The 17,214-nt window shown below is 34.2% G+C and overlaps 3 protein-coding genes across 4 annotated transcripts; all 3 read right to left on the bottom strand.

Moving 5' to 3' along the window:
* Positions 1-1,353: 1,353 nt before the first annotated feature.
* LOC119635685 (protein germ cell-less) lies at positions 1,354-10,428 on the bottom strand. Of its 2 annotated transcripts, none has more exons than XM_038030635.1 (6): positions 10,151-10,428; positions 4,616-4,822; positions 4,324-4,544; positions 3,470-4,235; positions 2,013-2,231; positions 1,354-1,949 (listed from the first exon to the last, which is right to left on the bottom strand). In XM_038030635.1, exons 2-6 carry the CDS (start codon positions 4,768-4,770, stop codon positions 1,520-1,522), a joined length of 1,791 nt encoding a protein of 596 aa, XP_037886563.1. In that variant the 5' UTR covers positions 4,771-4,822; positions 10,151-10,428; the 3' UTR covers positions 1,354-1,519. The 2 variants fall into 2 exon arrangements, with proteins under 2 accessions (XP_037886563.1, XP_037886562.1); XM_038030634.1 differs by lacking the exon at positions 10,151-10,428 and adding an exon at positions 6,294-6,359.
* An 861-nt stretch (positions 10,429-11,289) lies between these two features.
* LOC119635842 (protein lin-37 homolog) lies at positions 11,290-12,340 on the bottom strand. Its single transcript, XM_038030850.1, has one exon. The coding sequence runs from the start codon at positions 12,076-12,078 to the stop codon at positions 11,290-11,292; it is 789 nt and encodes a 262-aa protein (XP_037886778.1). The 5' UTR covers positions 12,079-12,340.
* Positions 12,341-12,421: 81 nt separating this feature from the next.
* Positions 12,422-15,903, bottom strand: LOC119635684. Its single transcript, XM_038030633.1, has 4 exons — positions 15,797-15,903; positions 15,285-15,744; positions 14,755-15,231; positions 12,422-14,087 (listed from the first exon to the last, which is right to left on the bottom strand). Exons 2-4 carry the CDS (start codon positions 15,565-15,567, stop codon positions 12,661-12,663), a joined length of 2,187 nt encoding a protein of 728 aa, XP_037886561.1. The 5' UTR covers positions 15,568-15,744; positions 15,797-15,903; the 3' UTR covers positions 12,422-12,660.
* Between the last annotated feature and the right edge of the window lie 1,311 nt (positions 15,904-17,214).

The following is a 17,214-nucleotide window of genomic DNA, read 5'->3' as shown; positions in this document are numbered from 1 at the left end:
TATACTGTGAAAATACAAAAACTTAAGGGAAATATGCAAAATGTATCCTCTACATGTTAAGAAAAAGAATTTACCGATTATGGTCCGCAGAAACATTGCTAAGAAGGTTTTTCTTGTCTATGTTTGAAACGGGAAGCCGATCGCTTTATTGGTGTAAATGCAATATTATTATTATTATTAATTTCGCTAGATAAATAAATTCTAAGACTAAACTCTTGACGCACTAGCATCTAAGGCTATCGGCTTTTATTAAAAACTCTACTGCACTTGAGACTCGAACCCACCACCAATGAGTTGCTAGTCGAGATTCCTCGTCTTCGGCCACTCAGGCGGATAAAATGCAATGATACACTTGGAAAGTTCCATCTAATGGGTGTAAAAGGTATGTAAAAGGATTTCCGTTGCACAAGTTGATCTTCTTCCGCAACCACTTCCCTATCCTATAACCAATCATCTTTATAAGTATGTAGTATGTATGTAATTAAAACATATTGTTCTTCTTTTCGTGTCCGCGCATATCTTACACAATACTTTTCCAACGTATCCGATATCAGAAATATGCCTGAGAGTAAGTATACATATATAGATATATTTTTTTTGGATTTTAATGTTCTCTCTCTCTCTCTCTCTTTCTCTCTCTTGGCCTACAAATCTACATTGTTGTCTACGATGGTAAATAATTTAATTAATAATTTTATAAAGCAAAATGTTCTTTTTTTATAAACGTGTTTTCTGCAATCTGTGCTAATTAATCAAAAATTAAAAAAAAAAAAAATTGTTATATCTCCCAACATGTAAAGCTATAAACATTAGAGGTCAAAAATATGTTTTATAAAAACAAATCGGAAAGATTTTTTCAAGTTTATTTTTTTTTTCTTTCACTATAAAATAATAGGTTTGTGCTTTCATTTTAAATTCTTTTACTTTTAAAGAGACTTCATATTTTATTCCATAAGAAGAAATACATCGGAAAATGCACATTCAATTAATTTCAGACGAGTCATAATATTATAAAAGAAGTTAATTTCCTTTACTAATTTTTTTTATTTTTATTTATTTTTTTTTTTTTGCCTGTAAAACGCAAGAAGAAATAGCTTAAAAATCTAATAACGAATTTTTAAATAAAGATTCGATGACCAATCAATTGGGCGTTAGTGTACAAAAAGTGTAAAAAAAAGGTGTGGGCATTTTAAACTTAATTTCAGAAATTACAAAAATTTTCTAAATTTAAAAAAAATATGAAAAAATTAATTGTTAAGGTAGGTAAACAACTAAGCAGAGTTTTTTCTTATTAAAACAAGCAGAAAGCCGTCCGTACGAAAATATATATGTATATATATATATATATATATATATATATATATGTAAAAATATTTTATATATTTAACATCATCTTGGAATCAAACTCATTATTATATTATATGTAATAGACTTGTGTTTGTCTTCCTATCACCCAGATCGAATGGAAAACAAACAAAATTGAAACACATATATGGTAGTAGCGTTTTCATTTACCGTTTTACATATAATCGTTAGAAGAAAATGAAGAAGCCGAGCCAATCGAAACGGTTGAAGCGGATGATGCGGCCGAGACAGATCGTCTTGTGTTTTGTGGTGCGAAAGCAGTGGGCGGCGTTGCAGGTACAATGCAGATAGCAGATTCACAATGCGGGCTGTTTGGTGGTGTTAAAGGTCGTTCACAATTTGCTCCTATCTCAGAAATGGGCGAAGAGTTTACCAGTTCTTCGTTCAGTAAAATGTTCTCTTTAAAGGTTTGCGGTGTTGGCGGAACCACCAGTAAATTTACTGCTATCAGCAACGGGTGCACAAGTTTAGCATCCATTGTCATCAAAACAACCTCTTCATTTTTTTCCAAACACAAAGATGTTATCTCAGACCTTTGCGTAAATATGGGCTGACGCTGCGAATTTATCGAAGTAATTGAAGCTCTGTTATAGAAAAATAGATTAATTAAATTCGCTTGCAAGTATATTAGAAATTTTTTTCCTGACCGTATCATAAATTGACGTTTAACTTGTAAGCTCAGCAAACGTTCATGTTCATTACGATGATGTCGACGTATGCTTAGTACGCGTGAATTGCACACAATTATTAAATCTAAACCGAATTGAAAGCCAGTCCAACGCCATTTCTGATATCCGGGATCCAAGAGTATACGGCCGCATCTCATACAATTTTCATTAAATTTCTCGGCGCTAAGATTCTGCGGACTAAGAAAAGAAGAGAAAAAAAAAAAGAAAATGTTATTAGTGGTTACTAACGAAGATAAATTGGCTGAATGCCGTGCTTGGCCCTAATGGAAAAGTACAAGTGAACTACATATAAATATACATATATATAAATATACATATATATATATATATATATATGTATATTTTTTTTTATTTGCTGTTTGGATTGTTAGTCTCAAAAATTACGATAAAAAACTGAAAAATTTACAGATACTTTCTGCACTTATTTTCCCGAAATAACTACATTATGCGAAAGTTGCGTTCGGTTTACTCTATAACAGTTTTAGTACACCCATCCTGCAACAGGAAGAATTGAAAAATACAAAAATCCAGACACCAATTGGATATTCACCCAATACATGCACTCAGATGCCTAATCGAATGCTGTTCATAACCGAATGCGATAATGCAGGAAGTACATGTAGATCATGTGGAACCACCTTACGGAGAGCATCCTTATCAACACATATAACTGCCCATGAAGACAGAGTATGGTTCGAAGAAAATCTCTCTTACCATAACTACTACAATAGAACTTTTTTTTCCCCTGTCCCTTGTTTTCTAGTTCACTACGCATTTATATTTCGATTTTAATATCTATTCTACTTAACACATTTTGCAGGGGCGAACAATAATTTAACTATCGTGGTTAAATCATCCGATAACAATGTTAAAATGATACCCCGACGTTACTGCACGTAGACATGAAGTACTCCAAGCTGGATACCCAAAATTTCGATTTTGAACAACACCTTCAGAATCTACACTATCCAACTTTTACTGCAGCGCCAGGCTACAGATCTTAAACCTTTTTAAGATTTTATATCGAGAGTGGTCGAAAAAATGATTCGATCTGAACACTTTTGAGTAGCGTTCGACCTTAGCCCAAAACACGTCGGTGTACTGAATTTCATGAAAATATTTTAAAAATTGCACACAACACAAAAAAGAACAGGACAGGAAAGCTTAGATCGATGCAAAAAGTGATTCTGAATCTATGGGTAAAATAAACGATGGGTCAAGTGTCCTTGTCCTGCATGTCGCATGCACTGCACAACAAACTTAATATAGTTATAGTGTAGCAAACAACTGGTGTAGGCTATGAAAAGTTTATAAAATTACTTTGAAAAATTTTTTATAATTTTCTCTATTGTAAAATAAATAATCACTGTTCGTTTGAAAATTGATTACACTAAATATAGAATACTAGAACTTACCCTTCTTCTGGTAAATGATCCACTTTTAATATTGAATTCCAATGCGTTAGCACGTGATTGTGTACCCAATCTTTTGGAATTATATTATCATTTAACACAATTTTTAAATCTAAATGATGATTAATTAAATATTGTGTTCGTAAAGCCTGAAAAGGTATCAAATACTGTTGACCCTCTGGCGTAGCCAAAAATGAAGATGTTTCTTTTCGATCCAAAAAGAATGATTGTATAACATCTGAACTATTGCCATTTTCTGTAAGGGTAGCGACTATTTCCAATGCTGGTTGTTGTGGTTGCTGTTGCTGTTGTTGCTGTTGTTGCTGTTGTTGCTGCTGGTCTCTCTCTTGCGTTTGAGGATTTCCCGGATCGTAATTCGGGTGTAAGCGTAAGTAAATCCAGGTGCGCAGCATAGTATAGAGTGAGAATTCAGTTTGCATTACATACAAATCTGGACTAGATATTAGGGCAGTCATTAAATCTATACTAATACGTTTCAAAATATTCGAATATTTTGCATAAATGCTTAGCAAATTTATCTCCAACCAATTAAAAGTCGACTTTTTAACACTACGGCACCCATACTGACAGGCAGCATCATAATAAGTAATAACAGTGTCAGCATTAATTGTCTCGGTCATTACTTCGGAACATTTGTCAATCACACCATCTAAATGAAATAAAGTCGCTGTAGCTAAAATCGATATAACACTTTTACCATCGATTTCAATTTCGTCTGAATACATAGAACCGAAAACGGCATCCAAGGCTAAAAATATGAAAAGATGATGATGATGATGATGAATGATAATGATGATAGAACAATTTCCTAAGAATTACAAATGAACGTTCAGTACCTTCTAAAGTAATATTATCGTCTAAGATTTTCACGTGAACAAAATCTTGGCAAGATTCCCGCCAAGAGCCATTAAACATACTATAGAAATACGGGCTTTGCGATAAGTAGACCTTATGCAAATTCCATACTTTGCTTAGCGCCATTATTGCTATGTCGGAATTTTTCTGCTCCTTAAAGAGTGCCTGATATATGTATTGAGTGGTGCTTAGCAGCTTTTTCCTATACATCAGAAGAAAAAGTATATTTTCATTGAATATTGCCAGGATTATTATTATTTCTTGTGTACTTACTTTTTTGGCGGTTGCGAATCGCGTAAATTTTGCTCGTCGTCTGAATTAGTTGAGTCGGCATTCGCTTTACGTTTACGACGATTGGTGAGCATATTGGCCACACTATCGCTATACAATTGCAAAGGCTGCTTCAACTTAACTATGAATTGACCCATGATGTTTGTCGTTTGCCTTTGTAACGGTACCCTTTCAAATGACTTCGAAATGCTGAAAACGAAAGCAGAATTTTTTTGCCTTTATAAACACTATTTTAAGGCAATTTTTTCTTTTTTTTATATAATCTTTACTTTTACTTATTTTTTCTCGCTTTTCCTATTTGATTTTTATTTGAAGGAAAAATATATTTAATTTGTAGAAGGAAAAATGAAAGCAAAGCAAGACGTTTATGGTCATCAGAAAGAACTCAAAAAGAAAAGACCTGAGTAAGAGTGTATATATATACATATATATATATATAAACTATTGGGGAATGGAAAAATTCTTGGATCATTCGAAAGGTAATGTAGTGCAATTGAAGTAAGAATATGAACACATGTTCTAAAATTATTTCGCTTACATAGCACGTTACATTTACAGTGTTTATTACATAATCTATTTAAAAAAAAAAGAAAAAACATCGAATGAAAGGAGAATTCTGTTTAAGCTGAATGAAAGTGTTTGTTTTTCTTTTGCCCGCAACCAAGCCCCGCTAAGCATCTTAACATCTGACTATTATATACAAAGCTAAGCTATGTTCGACTTTAAACAGCAATCAGATTTCTACTCTTTTAACTTTTTACTTTTCAATCAACCTAACAGTGTTTAAAGTTCAATGATTCTTTTATTTAATTGTTTGCCTTTGTTATTAGGTGGTTGCATGTATTTTGATAGGCAACTTTTGCAGATAAAAATGATCAAGAAATGGGAAATAATACTAGTGTACATAACGATTAAATTCGATGGTCTTGACCTTTCCCTACATAAGCTGAGAATCTTCCATTTAATATTGAATTACTCAGCGTATGCCGACGCAAATCGCTCAAAACTGCAGTTTCGATTGTTGTTTATTTGAAGAATTCTGCTGTCAAAGCCCATCGAACACATTCAGAAGCTTATGGCGATCTTGCTCCATCATATCCCAAAGTGTGACATGCCACCATTTTTTGCTCTTCTGTTGCAAGAGTGGTGATGCATTCATTAGTACAGCACGAATGGGAAGTTCTGCCACGCCCAGTGTGCTGATCAGACATGACGTACATGTTCAGATCAATGCAGGATGATTTGGCTGGCACGCAGCTCCGCGAATTTGAAAAATTGCGAAAATGGATCAATGACTGAAACGCTGCCTAAACGTTATAAGTTTTTTCGCCGAAAATATGATAAAATATTGTAGAAAATGATGGAAAATATTTCGATTAATTTACTTTGTACCGAATTTTTCGAGTGAAAAAAAAAACTATTAAAATACATGCAACCACCGAATAGCATCAAGGGCAGACAAAAATAATGGGGCATCAATACTATGTGAAGCGTATGTGCCGTATGATTAAAATAAGTTGACTTTACTTCGCAAATATGTTCAATGCACCCATAGTGCACCACCAATTGTTATATACATTGTCGATTGCGAGTATAGAGAACGTCGTTAATTTGGTTAATTTCTTGCTTACTATTATTATACACACAATTTTTTACTCACCTTAAACTCATTATTAGAGCAGAGAAGTGATTATCGTTACTCTGCCCTTTTATGTTGTTAATATATATACATATATATATATATTAATATTATATATATATATATTGGTATGAATTACAACATTGCGGTTTAAGTGTAAATTATTATGTGAATATCTCAATGAAAACAAAAAAGTCGCGATGATATCATCTAATGTAAATAAATTTCATTAAATACGCTCAGTAGTCAAATGTACGTACACACACATATAAACTTTTCGTAGAGTTCAATAACTAAGTCAGAAGTAGATCTACGACCTGTGTTTGAACGTTGTATGTATTAGTTCATGGATATGTTTTTATTATAGTTTTCTAATCATTGAATGAATGTAATTTTAATCTTTTGAAAATCCTAATACATAGACATTTTGCGAAAATTTTGTAGATTTATTTAGGTCATTTACGTTTATAGGAAAAGCGCTCAAGATAAGAAATATATTTATTATATGCCAATTCCTCTCTTTGTCCCTTTCTTTGCAATGCCTAGAATGTAAAATACAAATTTAGTCATATTCGCTTTAGAGTCCGTCTGTATACGTTGAATTTATAATTTCGGCTACTTTTTGTAAAGCTTATCCGTTCTGTGCGTATTCTCCTTAAACCCAGAAAGTGCTTATTATGAACAAATTGTTGATCATTTTTATTTTTAATACCCATTACCGAAGAATGAAGGATATATTCATTTTGTCGTAACGTTTGCAACGCCCAAGAGAAAGCAAACTACGGACTTATGTTCTTGATCAACATCAAAATTTTCAATTCTAAAATCAAATTGTAAATCAATTTAAGCATGCATCTGTCAGACGGATGGATGAGCGGTGTAGTCAATGTCTCACAAACGTTTGCAGCGTCCAGGAGCAAGCATCAGAGACTACATAAAGTATGTGTAGCCTTGATGAGCATCAAATTGTAGATCGGTTTAAGCTTGTCTGTCTGTCCGTCCGTCCGTCTGTTATAAACATTCTCCTGGTCGCAACAATGAAGCTATCGACTTGAAATGTGCCAGACAAATTGGAAGTTATGGAAAACGGGCCAAATCGGTCAAACGACATGCCTACCGTATCAAGTAAACTAAGAGCAATCCGAGCAATAAATGTTTCAGCCAATAAAAAATCAGCCTTTTGAGCAAAATTTTGAATGTACAAAATGTGCAAAAGTGTGAATGTGAAAAAAGCGGAAAAAATTGTCCATACCCACCCATTATTACGGTGTATCAAAATTTAACTTTTTTTCCAAGTACCTTTATAAGTCGCAGAAACAAGCTTCGGAAACTCCACAAATTTTATAAATTCGGAAGGCACCTAAACATGTCCGTCTATTGATTGGTATGTCTGTCTGAACAACTGTGTAGTATTTGTGCTAAACATTGTCCTATTAGCACGTTAGTGGAGATATCGCCTAAAAATTTTGCAAAAGACTTTTGGAAGTGAGTCAATTTTTTCAAAATTCACGCCTACAACGTACAAACTCCTATGCGACGAAAACATTTATTTTGAAAATAGAAAAACTCAGCCGCTCCCACTTCATAGTTCTTTTATTTTTCTTGGCATTTTTAGAACAACGATGATGGGTATAAAAGCTTCGGTCACGACTTACTTGCTTTTCATTTTATTTATTATCTTTATAAAGCCCTTAATTTTGAACTATCTTTTTTCATTAATTTATTGGACTAAAAGCTGAAAACCTTTTCAGAGAATGATTGCAAATTCTTCACAACTATTGAGAAACTGACATTTATTCTAAATTTCATTTAGGAAATTTTGAGATTAAATTCTGAGGAAAAGAATTAAATGGAGAATATATATATATCCGATGGGGTCTCTAATGCCCAATTTTGACTATTGCAAACAAAAGGACAAGGGTCGGTAATATCCCCAAGCTGCGATGTATTATTAAAATGCTGTATTAAAAATAAGATCAGTAGGAGTGTATTTCACTGAAAGGAAAAGGTAAAGCTTTTAATTACAATAAGTACCGAAGCAATGAGGATATAAGTAATTGCGAAGGTAAACTTATGAAATTTAAATTATTTTAACGCCATGAACTGTCATAAGCCATTGCATCGATTCCTGCAACCATCATATAAAAGATTGGACATGTATTGATAAATTGGACCATGGTACCAAATCTCCTTCTTCTAGGTGTTGAGATCGTTTCAAACAAAAAGTGTAGGGCAATTACAACAACAAAATTAAAACAAATGAAAAGGAGTATCATTTTCCATACATACTAATAACTTGTCTGAATAATTATGATACAGTTTTCCAAATAATTGCAACTTCAAAAGCATATTTAAGGAAAGACATACATAGGCATTTTGAGAGGCTTTGTAGCTCAAGTCACTCTAGCACGATTAATGCGAAATGGTTTATGTTTAAATTCATTATATATGACTTCTCGTTTGAAAAATCGGCAAAAACATTTTTAATGCGATCTGACATTTTCAAATTAACTAACTTCTTATCTTGGCTCTCCTATAATTTCAGGGTTAAATATTGGCGTGCATCAAAAAGCGAGTTTCCATTTATTGAAATAGTCTCACAAGCACAAGTTACAAGCATTTCTTTTTTTTTTATTTACAATAAGTTACGTCATTTTATTGTAAATCTTTCAATGAATGCTTTGTTGCGCTGAACAATAAAATTGAATTTTATTTATTTTTCGATATTCTTCAAGCTTTAACATTACGAAAGAAAGTATGAGCGCGTGGTCAACAATGTCGAGTTTGAAAATCGTCGACCCTTACAACGGTTCAATTTATTGATTCAACTCTCTCCTCATTTTTTGGATTATTGCATATTAAAGAACCGCTTCTTGGTTACATAAGGTGAACATAAATCAAAAATTAGCTAACAAAGCCAATGAATAACACTAAAACTTACTCTAACACGTAATAAAACGAACGGAGACAAGAAAAGATTAAAAGCACACAATCACTCATTACACTTAAATTTAATAAAAAGGAAACAAAGAAAAATATTTCGGGCTTTGTCCGCATTATCCAAACACTCCACTTTTATGGTAACAAACACAAATCGGAGTAGTTGGAATTTTCCTCATTGCTTCCGTTTTAGTTTATGAGCAAAGAATACAACTACAATCATTTCTCTTGTGTAAACGAACTTATGATGTTTTTACTAAATTTGGCGCCAATAAATGATTACCAACACATTTCCCGGATTGATAGAGGGACATTGTTTGACCGATTCATACGTTGACATTTCTCAGTACTATGTCTCGTTCACGCAGTCTCGGAAGCTTTGTTCTGGGTGTTGAAAAAATGCTCACAAAATGCGTACCCAACCGATCCTTTTAAGGACTAGTAAAATAATTGGTAAGAACAATATTGAATATTGCTGGAGAGTGGATATTACTACGGATAAAAATTTTTCTCAAAAAACTAATTTATTACGTTCTATGGCGTAAAATATGAAAGGATCATAGTAATTAGCTTAGAAATAGACGAAAATAGAATACGCTACGCCAAAAATGGACTTGAAAGCCAATTGAATGTGGATTTCGTAAGTCCTAGGAGTCAGTAATGCTTTCACGAACTTTGAAAAAACTATCAAGCAAATCTTTGAGATAGAACATGAGAGCGCACATCGGCAATCAAACTGCTGCTAATTTTATATGAATTTTTTCCCATCGAAACGCGTAAAACTACACTCTTCATATAAATGAAAACTTGATTATGTCTTTTGTCTTGTTCCTTTTAGACGCAAACAAATATTTGAAGATGTTTTCTTTCGCTTGAACTATTCAGTTTACGAGATTGTAAATTGTTTATCAAAAATTACATTAAAAGAAGAAACTTACCGACTGAAAAACGATAAGGAAAAATTTGGATATTATTAAATCTCTTCCTTCAAAACAAAATATCCTAATATGAAAGCCCGTAAAGCGCAGTTCAAGTATATTTCCAAGTATTATTAGAAAAGTTTTCACTAACTTCAATATGTTGAAAATTAAATGATTAGAATTAGAACTCAGACATGTGGATTTTGTTTATATAAATATTTTATATTTTAAGTAGAATATCTTGCCCGCAAAATATATCTATGCAATAGTTCCGACGAAAAACTGAATAAAAAAACAAAACCAAAACAGGGTTGCCTGCACAACGAATATTACCAAGTTAGGTGTTATAATTTACGTTCAACGGCAAGCATATAATGAAAATTAACGAGCATGAAGGTGTATTAAACTCACAGCGCTTAAGCTTCGTGACCATTGCCAATTCCATGTGAAAATTCGCAGAATGAATTTAATGCTTAAGAACGTGAAAAAGACGAGGAAGGGGCTAACACAATAATGAGGTATACCCATTTTCGGGACCGAGTTTCAATTTTTCAGGCTTTTAGAAAACTAAAGGAATTGGTAAATCATATGGTTTTGCATATATGCACGTAAATAAAACAAAAGGCAAAAACGCTGAAAAAGGAATACGCCTAATTTATTTTACATTTGTAACTTATTTATCTAATCTGCACATCCTATTCCTATTTTCGGGATGAGATTTCGACTTTGCGGGATTTTTACAGGTGGGAATCGGCAAGTCATATGATTTGTATGCATTCCTAAGAATGAAATATTATTATTATCATTATTATTTTAATTTTAGACTAGTGAAATGAATTCTTAGACTAAAAAAAAGACATTGAGCACTAGCAACACAGGCTATTGGCTTTAAGAATGAAATAAAAGGAAGCAAATGTGAGAGAGCAGATCTACAAAACTTATCCTTAACTTCTTTTAATTTATTCAAAAAGTATGTATCAAATCGAAGTGATCAACTAATAAATTTTCTTTTGCCTTTAACTACGTTAGTTAAATCGACTTTGTTTAAACTCACTTCTCTTCAGTGTTCGTTTTATAAATCGAAATCAAACTAGCTAAAATGACAATGGCATTTTTTTATTATTATTAATACCTTACTTCTAGTTACTTCTGACCTATCAATGTTTAAGGAGTTCTTTGATAATCAAGAAATTCATGTCGTTCCTCTGTTGGTAATGACGTGTGTGCTTTTGCCAACCTCTTTTAATTTGTTTCCAATTGCTTAAATGATATACTAAAAGTTCTTCCTGACTTGCGTCTTTTAATTTATCATTCACTTTCGCAAATTCTTCAATTTCCGTCGATTTTGCGGACAAATTTTGCGGTGGTATTTTAGGTATGTCGGCTTTCTTTGGTTTCGGCATACTAATCACTTCCTTCAACTCACCAGATTTCAATTGCGATAAGATCTCGCCACAATTATCTTTGCGCTCTGGTGGTGCAGGTGATTGTTTCTCCCGAAAACTACGTATGCTAGGATTACGAGGCTGATTTGCCATCCAAGCTCTGCAAATAGGATACAAAGGCGTTTGCTCGGAATATTTTGATAAATCCAAACTGCGATCAAATAGTTTCATCACAAAACTTTCGGCTTGTATTTTTTGTGCCGCTTGACTGCTGGCTATCAATAAGTCCCGCTTTCGTTTCTTACTTGGTGTTAATGGTGGAGTTACGCTGGCCACAGGATTGTGGCGGAGTGATTGCAAGTACTTAGGTGGTCGCCCCCTTTGACCGTGTTTTTGGGGCGGTACTGGGCGTCGTTCCGTTTCGTCATTACTAGCAGCTTCGTCATTACTACCTTGTTGTGCGGGTAAGGTGTCTAAGGTGTCTTTTAAAGCACCTCTCAATCTACCTCTAGCTGCTTGTACATCAGTTTGCTGTTTGCGCTTTTGTGGTGGAGTTTTCATTTTCAAAAACCTTACGTTTTAAGTTTTTCCGAACCACGATTCAACGATACCTTTTAAAAATTAAATAGATGTAGTTCGTTTTTTTGGAACGAATTTTAATATGAATTCGATCGTTTAGTATATGCTTCAAAAATCGAGTTGCCACATAAAACATAAGGAGATAACTTGAACTTTCTTTACCAGAGTTGCCAACTTTCAAGCATGGCATATAAAACGGCAGTGTTGTACCAGGGATACAACGATTGCTGAGTAATAAAATTGAAGGGAAAGCGTGTGCTAGGTCAAATGCCAATGAAACTCTTTCAGAACCAAGCTGCATATCATGAATAGAAAAATAATGAAATTTTTAGCTTATAATCAGTATCAACTGGTAGCTTAGATAATTGTATATATTTTTAGCTACATAGTACATAGTGCGGCCATATTACTGTTATATTTCCGTGAACATAATTTGTTACTTAAAAGTTTACCAATAATTTATCGGTCTTTTCAAAATTTGCAAAAAATAAAAAATCTCAGATTCAGAGCCTTACGTTCATACTACATAGTTCGCATAACAAAATTATAACAACCATTCATTTTCTAAACTATATCCTTTGGTGCACTCAAAAAATGGACAGAATTTGACACTTGGTGTGTCATTTCATAGAGCGTTTCTTTTTGTACGCCACCAAAAAGCACTAGTTCTCCATTTCCCGGCACCATTGTGGATAAAATTAGGCGTTCTGGTGCTCCTGGCAAAATTCCATAGTTTTTATGTTCCACCCATTGTAAGTGCGGATCTTCGGACAGCGCGTTTGAGAGGTCACAGACAAACAATGAAAGAACATTTCGCTTCGCTCTTTTCGGTGAAGGTTCTTTTAGAGGTTTCTGCTCAGCAACTGCATTGCGTCGTGAATTGCGCAAAGCATTCATTTTCTCTTCCATGCGTCGTATGCGTTCGTTGTGATCTTTGGACAGCGAACGAGGACGGTTTTGCACATTGAAGGCAGCCATGCGAAATGGATCTTCATAGAGTTCATCGAATCGCTTGGGCAGGAAAGATTCATTTTCCCGACATCGCAAAGATAAATTACGCTGCAAACGATTAGCTGCTTCCATATCGGAATTTTTAGTATCATCTCTCTTTTTTTCTACTTCCTCTCCATTGCAGGAGGACTCACTGTTAGTGCGAGCTGCAATTACACCGTTAGAACGAGGCTGGGCTCCGGATGAAGAAGGTCTATTATGATTTTTCTCTTCCATTTGTTGTAAAGCGATCTTGTGCAAATTTCTTAAACTACCTGTACGAGGTTGCACATTGTTGTTGCGGTTATTATGTTGGTTGACAAAGTTATTGTTGCTAGCATTTTGCTGATGATCGTTGAGAATAGCTCTGCGCTGAGCTAAATATTGTTCATCCGGACCGTCGAGTGGTATATTGAGACCATCCAATTGGAAATTAATTGGACGATTGGGAGCAGGTACACGTAATGCATAACCCCGAGCAGCCTGCCCATTTCCAGCCTCACCGGGAATCCATCTTTGCCTCTCCAATTGTCGATTGCGATTATTTGGAGCTCCCGCCGCACCACCAACAGGAATTCGAGCCTGTCTCATGAGTTGAAAATCTTGTGGCATATTTGGCGTTGGACCAAGGACAACTAATTTAGAATCTATCTTGCAAGCTGGATTGCACCACATGTGAGAAGCCGCAAATTTCTTATTGCGTACGGGCACTGATTTCCACAACCATAAGTCGCTGGACATATCCAAAATCCAAGCATCCGAAAATACGCTATTTGGTCCACCACAACCGCCAACGATAAGTAGGTGATGGTCGTCTAGAACTAATTGAATTTGTCCATAACGTGGAGGCGGCGTGACGTTGCCTGCTAAACGCGGCCTCCACCAATATTGTTTATGCAAATCCAGGCACCAAACTTGATTTGAATTCAAATTCACACCGTCCACCATTTGATAGCCACCAAAAATTACCATTATGTCACCATGTATAGAGGCTGAATGACCTGCAATGGGAGGGAATGTGTTAAAACGAAAGAAAAAAAAATCTACGAGAACTGAACCTTTTTCAACATTCAACTTCAAAAAAAAAAATTTCTTTGTACCGGCGGTACAGTATGCCACACATTATATGCTTACATGCGTGTATATCCAGAAGAACTTAAGATAGCCCCCTCTTCTTATTTTAAAGGTCGAGTCTGAATCATTTCTTGAATCGATTTAAGTTTGTCTGCTTGTTTCTCTGTCTGTCCTTGTGGATTTCCTTTTTTTTTTGTTTTCAACACATTTTTTGAGATATTTGCATGAAATGCGGTATAGTGGCTTGCCTTGGCGCATGGACTTTGTGAAAAGAATTGTTAGAGTTTGCAAAACTTCTCGACAAAAATCACTAAGTAAAGTGTTGCGGCGTTTTAAATCGATGTGAAAAGTTTGGATCGAAAGGACCGATTAACCTTGCCTACGAAAACTACCGGCTTATACGGCAAGAGCATCTGAATTTGTATTCATGATAAAATTTGATCCACTATAGGTGTATAGATTTTTACGGTACCAAATTTGGACCCCACGAGCTTATTTTTTAGGCCCCATCGATAAAAAATATGTTTTATGTTTAGACAGAATTTTGTTCAATGTTTTGTTAAAAGTTCCAATGTACTTATAAAATACAAATACCTGCCATCGGTGGTGGGCCATGTGTGGTTATAGCTACAGTCCAACGATTCTTAATTAAATCATAGTAGTGAAGTTCATCAAACAGACACCACGGCTGATGAGGCGGATGTAATGATGGATAACGCCACCCACCGAATAGTATCAACTGTTCCTGCCAACATACCATGGAAGCACTACCTTTAGGTGAGGGATACGTGCCCATAGAAAACGGACGTTCCCAATGCATTTTCGACAAGTCGAAGCGCCATAAATCATTAAATGTGGTATCCGATGAGGAGCCGCCACCAAACACATACATGTAGTTGCTATAACGTACTGCCGAATGAGAAAAACGTCCTGCTATTACGTACATAGATGTTTTAGGTATGCAGCTACGCAACTCTAAAGTTCCAGCAGACTGTGGAGAAAAGATTTCCCATCGGAGACGAAAATCAATTAACCCTTTGTGTAGATTCATTTTTGATCGTCTGATAAGATCTAAAACAATTAATAAATAAATTAAATCAAATGGCCATAACTGAGATACTTACTTTTTACAATGCTACGCCAACGTTTGCATACTAGACTACAGTTTTTTAAGTCTTTGTAAGGAGGCAAATAAGTTAATATAAATTCCAACATTTCATCAGGCAACGCATTCAATTGATAGCTACTTGAATTGCTATCGGAGCTGTTGCTGTCGATGTTGCTGTCCGACATGGAGCTGCCATCCTCTTTGTTCAATATCGGTAACGATTCATATTTCTCGTCTTCATTGCCGCGACAAATTTCCTTGCACTCTTCTTGATGTTCAACCTTGGCAATATTATCCATGTTTCTCTTTATTCTTTTAGTATTTGTTATCTTCTTTCTTTTCTATCCTTTACGAATTGACCGTCATACAAGCAACCAAAACACAATTTTCCTTTCGTAGCTTTTCTTTTTTGCTGTTGTTTTGCCTCAAAATACTACGTTTAGAAATTTTGCATGTTTTCCTTAAGCATCAACTAACTATAAACCCATTTAAAATTATTGTTAATTTCTATGAATTCTACTTATTTACATGATCTTAATTAGCTCTCGTGTTGCAAACTATTTTTTATGGCAATATTGAATTGTTTTGCTCATCATTACTTGGAGAGAAAATTGAAGGAATGTACACGATAATTCAATTGATAAAAGTGACCATCTATGGTTGCCGGATTGTTAGAAAGTTTACTTTTATCTATTTGTAAATACATTTTTAAGCATTTAGGGGGATAACGCAAAGAGGGGTTTGTTTTCTTTTTCGGATTAAAAAATCCCAAATGCTAAACACAATGCTACCATATTGTAAACGCAAACAATTTTATAAAGATATAACAATGAAAAAGTTAATAAAAATGTAAATAATTTTTTTATTGTATTAGTGATAACGAAGATTGAAAGCATATACGCTCATGCATTTTTGCGTACTAAATGATCCATAATTTGGAATCTATCGCTCTCTAAAAAACAATTTGATGAATATGTTTCGACTTTAAGATAAATGGTTTTTAATGTTTGTTTGTCATTTCTTACAAAATAACGCGTACTATAAACTCCAATTAGAAACCACGTATTAAACATATTAAAATTGTACATCAATGTAAGGTAAACATAAATTAGATAAATAATTTTTAAATTTAAAATAATTGCCTTTACTTCTTCTTATATGTTGTGTTCTCTTTGTTTTATTTGTATGTATATATCCAAAATCATACGATTTGACAATTCCCGTAAGGTTTTGTGAAAAGTCGACAAAGTTGAAGTACAAGCCCAAAATAGGAATAACGCGTCGCTGTATCGCGCCCTGAGACGTCTTCTCCATTTTCGGGTTAAAAACTCCAAAGTGTCAACACAATGGGCAGTCGCGCTGCCATATTGTTCTAAAGGTATATTTAAACTAAAATATATGTTGAAAGCATTTTGTACTGCACATCATTCAATGTCATTTAAGAATAAAATGACTGAATAAATTATATCTAATATTTTCAAAAAATTGTCAAAACAAAGAGAAGGAACGAAATTTCGAACAACGCGTTTCCAGTACAAAACCTGAAGTAAAAAAAAGTATTTTAAGCAAAAAAAGGAAATCGAAACTAACTCGTTCAGCGTCTTAGTAGAGTACGTTAAAAAAGCAAAAGTCAATCTCGTTCTATACTACAACATACTACTCCTATTAGTTATTAGACGTTTAATTATCCTATAGGTCATCGGATATTTTTTTATTAATTGAGCGTTTGCGCGAGCGCATTGGCGATCCAAACATTTTACAATAAATAAAGTTATGTAATAAAATCCCTTTTTTTGCAATTTGCATGGTTCCGTTTCGAGATAGATATTTTGTTTAAGTCCTTGTAGCATGCAAAATGATCTTTTTGTCAAGACTACCCAGCTTAATTTTGTATCATATTTCTGAACTCTCTTCGCCTTTGTCCTCAAGAAGGATGTGATTTTGGA

The sequence above is a fragment of the Glossina fuscipes genome, unplaced genomic scaffold, assembly GCF_014805625.2.
Source record: "Glossina fuscipes isolate IAEA_lab_2018 unplaced genomic scaffold, Yale_Gfus_2 27, whole genome shotgun sequence".
Classification (NCBI taxonomy): Eukaryota; Metazoa; Arthropoda; class Insecta; order Diptera; family Glossinidae; genus Glossina; species Glossina fuscipes.
This window is presented reverse-complemented; position numbering and strand designations above follow the sequence as displayed.